Source organism: Jaculus jaculus, chromosome 7, assembly GCF_020740685.1.
Source record: "Jaculus jaculus isolate mJacJac1 chromosome 7, mJacJac1.mat.Y.cur, whole genome shotgun sequence".
In the NCBI taxonomy this organism is placed as follows: domain Eukaryota; kingdom Metazoa; phylum Chordata; class Mammalia; order Rodentia; family Dipodidae; genus Jaculus; species Jaculus jaculus.
The window spans coordinates 123,516,610-123,524,026 of record NC_059108.1 but is presented as its reverse complement, the minus strand read 5'-3'; the positions used below and the strand labels follow the sequence as shown (position 1 = coordinate 123,524,026).

General features: G+C 50.7%; 1 protein-coding gene across 1 annotated transcript; it reads left to right on the top strand.

Annotated features, from left to right (window-relative positions):
* The first annotated feature begins 275 nt into the window (after positions 1 to 275).
* Zfp36l1 (ZFP36 ring finger protein like 1) lies at positions 276 to 5,637 on the top strand. Its single transcript, XM_045154843.1, has 2 exons — positions 276 to 483; positions 2,849 to 5,637. The coding sequence occupies exons 1-2, from the start codon at positions 427 to 429 to the stop codon at positions 3,806 to 3,808; spliced, it is 1,017 nt and encodes a 338-aa protein (XP_045010778.1). The 5' UTR covers positions 276 to 426; the 3' UTR covers positions 3,809 to 5,637.
* Positions 5,638 to 7,417: the final 1,780 nt, after the last annotated feature.

The window sequence follows — 7,417 nt, the reverse complement described above, 5'->3', positions numbered from 1 at the left end:
AGTTGTGCGCCGCTCGCAGTGGGTTTTTTTTTTTCTTTTCCGCCTTCTTTCCTCTCCCCTCCCCCTTCTTCCTTTTGAAAGTTTCTTCCCTCCCCCTAGCCCCCCCCCTCCCCATCCTCCTCCTCCCGCTTGACCGCATGGCTGATTCAACCTCGGTGTCAATCAACTTTTCTTTCCCTCCTCCTCCTCCTCTTCCTCATTTAAATAAGTTTAAAGCTCCTCCTCCCCCCTCCTGCCTACCAAATCTGAAACTTATAAATTGGGCTTTGCGCCTCGCAGCCCGGGAAGAGTCCGAAAGACGAGGGGGCGCCGGCAGCGGGCGTGTGGGACTCCAGAGCGGAGAGCCGGAGGCTGCGCCTTCCCCGCACCGGGACCTTCACGACACACACACCAGACCCTCGCCCCTGCCCCGCGCGAGCGCCCACGATGACCACCACCCTCGTGTCTGCCACCATCTTCGACTTGAGCGAAGTTTTATGCAAGGTAAAGTGGGGCAGAGCGTTTGCTTTTCGAAAAAAAAAGTTGTTCTTTTGCTTAAACACACACACACACACACACACACACACACACACCCAAAACCCTAAAAAAGTTTGGATTTTTGGAAAGTAGAGGGCGTGTGAAGGGAGATGGTTCCTTCCTACGCCTATGTGTCCCCCCACAGTTTGAAGGAATTTGGCCTGTACCCTTTTTTTTTTTTTTTTTTTGAGTTTTCAACAGTTCCCAAGTGGGGTTACATGGGAATCTGGGCAGCAGTTTTGGGTAGTGAAGTTTGAGAATAGGGCTGCCCGAAGGACGTGGAGGAGTGGCCGGGGTTAGGACAAGTTCTAGGGGATTCTTTGCTACATTATGTGGCTGCTGGAACTGGGGTTCCCGGTGTGCGCCCTGGGACTCTTGTCTCCCAAGAGAGTCGGTCAGCGACTTGGCGGGCCTGTGGAGTGTGGGGTTTCGGGGGGCCTGTAGGGGATGCGAGTCTCCGAATCCTGCTGGGAGGGTTCTCCCTCTGCGTTTGGGGGGGGTTTGTTGGGGGAACCTACGAGGGAAAAGGCCACGACTTGTGATTCAAAGAGACGAATCAAAAGAGCTTGCCAGTGGGGTTTGTATCCGCCCCAGCTAGGCAGAGGCTTCCCGCGAGAGCAGGTCGAATGTGCTGCACACTTTGGGGGTGAAAGCGTCTTGACCTGCTTACCTGTGGTAGGAGCTATCATGACTGGTCGATTGAGGGATGGGGGGGCAAAATGCTACCAGAACTCGAGACCCCGCCTGTGAGGATTTAATGGGGGGGGTCCTCCTTTAGTCGTGTAGTTTGCCAGTCTAGTGTTGGAAAAGAACAAGTTTTAAATCCAAAGTGTTTCAGAAATGCAGTTGAAATGTACAGCCCTACAGATTGCTAAATACCCCCCCCCCCAAGTCGTCTTCTCCCCCTTCAATTTGAAAGGATGAAGCTGCTAGGCTACTTTTAATTGCTGAACTGTTTTGCCTTCTCTCAAACACGTCAGGTCATGTTGCTCTCTCTTCCCAGCTTGCTGCTCCTGTCGGTGCAGCTGCCAAGGCCCCAGGGCTGCAGGGTTGGGGTGCAGGGACGCCGAGGAGCTGAAGAGCAACTTCACAGAGTTTGAATTTTCAGCTTGCTTTTTTCTCCCTGTGCGAATTTCCCAAGCTCCATTAGTCCTGGCGTCTGCCTGAGCTCCCAACTCTTCGTCCCTCTCTTCCCTGCTCGGCTCCGAGCTCTTTGATCTATTTCTTTCTTTCGCCCCCTCCCCCTCCCGCAGAACTTTTTAAATGAACCTCATTGTTGGGAACCAGCTCTTGACTGGGTTCCTGTAATCCGCTCGGTGGGGTGGTTGTGGTTACAGATTCCCGATCCCCCCCCCCCAACTGCTGATCCCTTAGGGACAAACTTTAGAATTTGCACAATGACACCCACTCCTGTCATGGGCCTGGAGCTAACTCCCAGGTTTCCCACCCACCCTTCCCAAACCTTAGGGGACTGGACGGTTTGGGCAGGTGACCTAGGGTCCTTGTTGGAACGGAATCCTGGCCTGTGGCAGGTCTGCCCGTGCCCCCCTCCCCCTTCAGTCTGCACTGTGAGGTGCATGGGGCGGGGGCTGGTGCCCTTATCCGGGCCTCTCTCACAGCCAGGAGTCCCAAGTGCAAAGGCATCTTCCCAGTGAAGGGGGCGGGGAACGGTAGGAGAGGTCCGGGTCCAAGGCACCCCTTCCAGGGACCAGGAACTAGCGTTTTCAGACGTCACACCCTCTCCTCCCTCCCACCCAGGCTAAGCGCTCCCCCAAGCAAGCAAAAGTCTTGAAACCCTGCTGGCAAAGAACGGGAACACTGGTGAAGGAAGAAGTGTAGTCTTGGGCCAGGTTGTGGGGGAGAGGGCTAGTAGTGACTTCAGAGGGGACTTAGCTCATGTTTAGTTTTCTCTGGGGTTACCTGGTACTGTTGGTGGGGGGGGGGGTCTAAAAGCATATGCCTTGTGTGAGATATTCTGAGTGAAGGAATCTTACTTGAGAGGTAAAGAAGTTGGATTTTTCAGATTAAAAAATAAGAGCTTTAGAGGCTATGAGGGTGCATTTCAGGGGCCATCATGGAGCAGGGTGCATATATATGAAAAAGATTGTCTCACAGACCCAGGGCTTTGTGGTTTCTTTATGCATGGGGAGGAATGAACCCAGGTGACTGAGTGTGTGGAAGAAAGGGAGGGAGAAGGGGGAAGGTGGTTCCTTAGAGAGACTGGGCGTTTCTGATGTTGGAGGGGGCTCTGTCCTTTGTGGGCACCCTCCTGGCCTGGTGAGTGTCCTCAGTAAATAACCAGTCCACCCCCCCTCCCCTTCCTTCCTCTCAGGGTAACAAGATGCTCAACTATAGTGCTCCCAGTGCAGGGGGCTGCCTGCTGGACAGGAAGGCCGTAGGCACCCCCACTGGGGGCGGCTTCCCCCGGAGGCACTCGGTCACCCTGCCCAGCTCCAAGTTTCACCAGAACCAGCTCCTCAGCAGCCTGAAGGGTGAGCCAGCCCCGACCCTGAGCTCTCGAGACAGCCGCTTCCGAGACCGCTCTTTCTCCGAAGGGGGTGAACGGCTGCTGCCCACCCAGAAGCAGCCTGGGAGCGGCCAGGTCAACTCCAGCCGCTACAAGACAGAGCTGTGCCGCCCCTTCGAAGAGAACGGAGCCTGTAAGTACGGGGACAAGTGCCAGTTCGCCCACGGCATCCACGAGCTCCGCAGCCTGACCCGCCACCCCAAGTACAAGACGGAGCTGTGCCGCACCTTCCACACCATCGGCTTTTGCCCTTACGGGCCCCGCTGCCACTTCATCCACAACGCCGAGGAGCGCCGCGCCCTGGCGGGGTCCCGGGACCTCTCCGCTGACCGTCCCCGCCTCCAGCATAGCTTTAGCTTTGCTGGGTTTCCCAGTGCCGCCGCCACCGCCGCTGCCACCGGGCTGCTGGACAGCCCCACGTCCATCACCCCACCCCCCATCCTCAGCGCCGATGACCTCCTGGGCTCACCTACCCTACCCGATGGCACCAATAACCCATTCGCCTTCTCCAGCCAGGAGCTGGCAAGCCTCTTTGCCCCTAGCATGGGGCTGCCCGGGGGTGGCTCCCCGACTACTTTCCTCTTCCGGCCCATGTCCGAGTCCCCTCACATGTTTGACTCTCCCCCCAGCCCTCAGGATTCTCTCTCGGACCAGGAGGGCTACCTGAGCAGCTCCAGCAGTAGCCACAGTGGCTCAGACTCCCCCACCTTGGACAACTCAAGACGCCTGCCCATTTTCAGCAGACTGTCCATCTCAGATGACTAAGCCAGGGTAGGAAGGGATGCCCCCCCCCCCGCTGCCCCACCCTGCACCCCCATACCCTCACCTCCCCAGTCCCTACATTGACAAGTTTTAAGCTCAACCCCTTCCCCAGGATCTTCTCTTCCCCCCCCCCCTTCCTAACATAAGGACAAGTCAATTTGTCAGTAGCTTCTGGCTTGAAACCCCTTCCCTCCATTTCATAGCCCACTTAACCACGCATAACAAAGTCTCATATTTTGTCAGCAAGATGCCTTTTTTTCCCCCGGCTTAAGCCTTAAGTGCCAAATCACAAAAGAAAAAGCAGTAACAGTTTACAGAAGCAACTTAGTGCCTTGTAATCTAACTTTGTCACTGTGACTACATTACCTCTTAAGCGCCAGGGGGCACCCGTGGGCCTTCCCCAGCCTCTGCCCGTGGGGTGGGGGTGGGGGGCGGTGAGACCCGGAACCAGCAGCTCCCCCAACTGGTGACACAAGTGCACCTTCCCTTCAGTCTCCCGCACACTTCTTCCCTGTAGTGAACATCCACCCCGTCCTTGGAGAGTTGTTGCTGGACTTGGGTTTTTGGGGAAACCTTTCTTGACATTCAAAAACCTTTTTCTTCCCAACCCGAACCCCTGTTGACTAATCTTGCCTGGGTTTGTGTAGGTCTTCAGGAAGGAAGGTTGAGCAAGTGGACGAAGATTTTTGACATAAGTGGGACTTTGATTTAAATTTTTTTTCTTTTTTCTTTCTTTTTTTTTGGTAAAGTGGGGAGGAAGGGGAAGCTAGAATGGACTATAAGAGACTTGATTTTGGTGCTAAAGTTCCCCAATTCATATGTGACATCTTTTAAAAATGACAACAAAAAAATGAGAGAAAAGCTAAAACAACATGTAAGGGGTGAGCAGTTAATGGTATTCATTCCACATACAATATCTGTGTAAAACGATTTCCTGTAGAAAGTAGCTTTAATGGTTTTTGCTCTAGAATACCTTAGGTGTTTTCCCTTAGAGCACTCACGCCATGCTTTTTTCCCTGGGTTTAAACTTCATATAACTTTCAGAAATTGGAGAGCAAAAATTTTGCTTGTCACTGCACATCAATATAAAAAAGCTTATTTAACTTATCAAAACGTATTTATTGCCAAACTATGCTTTTTTTTGTTAATTTTGTTCATATTTATCGGGATGACAAATCCATAGAATATATTCTTTTATGTTAAATTATGATCTTCATATTAATCTTAAAATTTTGTGACGTGTCTTTTTCCTTTTTTCCACAGTTTTAATATATTATTCTTCAACAACATTTTTGTAACTTTACACTTTTTGGTTATTTTATTTTAAAAAAATGAAAAATTAATTTAAAAAAATGCAAAAAACTGTTGGATTATTTATTTTAGAAATTTCCCCCCTTTGTGTTGGACTGCAAATTGAGTTTCTTTCTCTTTAGGCCTTTCACAAGTAGGACTGAGAATGTATGTAAAAGTTCTGTGACAGTATAGAAGGAGAACAACCTTTTATGTATGTCTTCTAAAAGGGAAAAAAAAAAAAAAAAAAGAACCCTTTGACTTCCACGTGCCCATCTCAAGACATTCCGCTCGCAGATTCGAGGTTCTGGATTCCAGGTTGGAGTTTTCCAATGCTAACATAAACAGAACTGGTGCGCGCGCACACACACACATACACACACAAAGATGAATGTAATTATTATTCCTCTTGCTGGTCACTACCGTCGCTTTCTATTTCTCTTTCTTTGTGTGAATTTATTTAAAAGAAAAAAAACTTTTTTGTAACGACTATTTGCAGTTTAAAAAAATCAATAAACCCCGTTTTTTTCAAGAAACTCTGATGCCACTTGGTGTGTGTGGTGTTTTTTTGCCTGTAAGCTTTCCCCATACATAGCTGGCACCTAGAAGAGGGCAACTGGTAGTCTTGTCTTACCTTTAACCCATTGCTCTTGGGCTGAGTTTGGTGGGATGGGGTGGGGTTTATTTATTCTGTACTTCCTGCTAATTGCTGCAGGAGGACTGCTGAGTATATAGACTAGGTGACAAAAGCCACACAAAAACCTTGCTCTCCTGTGTGGGCTCAGCTACTTCCAGGGACCCACAGCTCAGGGACATCGAATCCTTCTCGCCCATCCTGTGGTCTTCATGTGGGTGTATTAGTGATGGAGACATGGCCCATAATACACAACGGACGTTTCAGGCAAACTTCTCCTGTAGGCATTAACCAAGTTCTAGCCTTTCAGCACCTCCCTGGGTGGGTATGAGGCAGTCACTGCACATCTGGAGAGGAACAGCCAGGGTGGGGAAGAGCCTAGCCTGCCCCTGGATCTGACTGTCCTTTTCTGTGCTTGCAGGGCTGTTAAAAGTGTGGAGAGTGGGCATCAGTATTGACTCTACAGAACCAGTGATAGCTACCAGCCTGGTCCCACTTACATTTCTGATGCCATGTAAAGCAGAGGTCTTGGCTCAAAATCCCCCAGCCAGCCAAAGACCAAAAGACCACTAAAGTGATACTGTGAGAATGGAGTTGGATCTTTGCAAAACTTTTTTGGGGAGCATTTTTGCTGTGGGAACGTAGAGACACTCCTATTTGAGACCTAGTTAGACCTAGTTGACAGACCTGTGGCTCCTTGTACTTAGTAAGTTTGGGGTATTGAGCTCTTTCACCTTGATTCCATCGGGCTTTTCCCAAGGGTGGGTCTGTCATCAACATTGTCCAAGACTGATCTACCTGTACCCTCTGGACAGAAGATACTACTAGGCATCGGGGGTCTGAGGTAGAAAAATAGGACTAGTTGCTTTTCTAGGGATGCAGGAAGGGGGATAGGCAGCCCTTTCTGGGATGGGAATGAATCTAGGCCTCATATCCCTTCAGAGGGGCAGGGTTGGATGTGTGTGGAGGGGGCTATGTGGTAGGTAGTGATCTTCACTTTGAGCTCATTTCCTGCAGGCATAGAGGAGCCTATGGTGGACATCTTTCTAATTCTTTTCATGGTGACAAGTTAGGTTTGGTGCATGCATGGGGGCTGGTGGGGGACTGCTGTCTAAGCTACCTCCCAGCCACTCAGAATTTCCTCCCTGGAGGTCAGTCCCTGGAGCTAGAGAACAAAACAAGCGAAGCCCTAAGGGATAGGTTGATTGTAAGCCCAACTGGAGACTTCTTATCTAGTCCCTAACCCATCACACTTAGTATCTCTCGTGGGGAGCTCAAAATGGACTTCGGTTTGGTCAAGTTACCTATGGTAGATCTTATATGGCAGAGGAGATGGTGCCTGAAGCTATTTGGGGATGGAAATAGCAGATCCCTTTTTGGCCCATTATTTTCCCAATGTGTGAGAAGAGCAAGAGTCCTCGGTAGTAGCCCTGTGTACCAGGCCACTGTGGTGAACAGAAAGTGTGGGCCCAGGGCTGGAAGGGAACCCACTCTCTGAGCTCCTGCACAGCTGGAAAGTTAGGAACCTGGAAGTGGGAGCTGCAGGGAAGGTTCACACCAAGGGATTTGTGGCCAGAAAGGCTGCTCCTTTGGCAGCTAGTTTCCTGGGCACAAAAAAGTTTCTCCTCCCTGTCTTGGATCATTTGGGAGCTTGCACAAAGTCTCCTCTTGGTGGATAAGGACTCCAG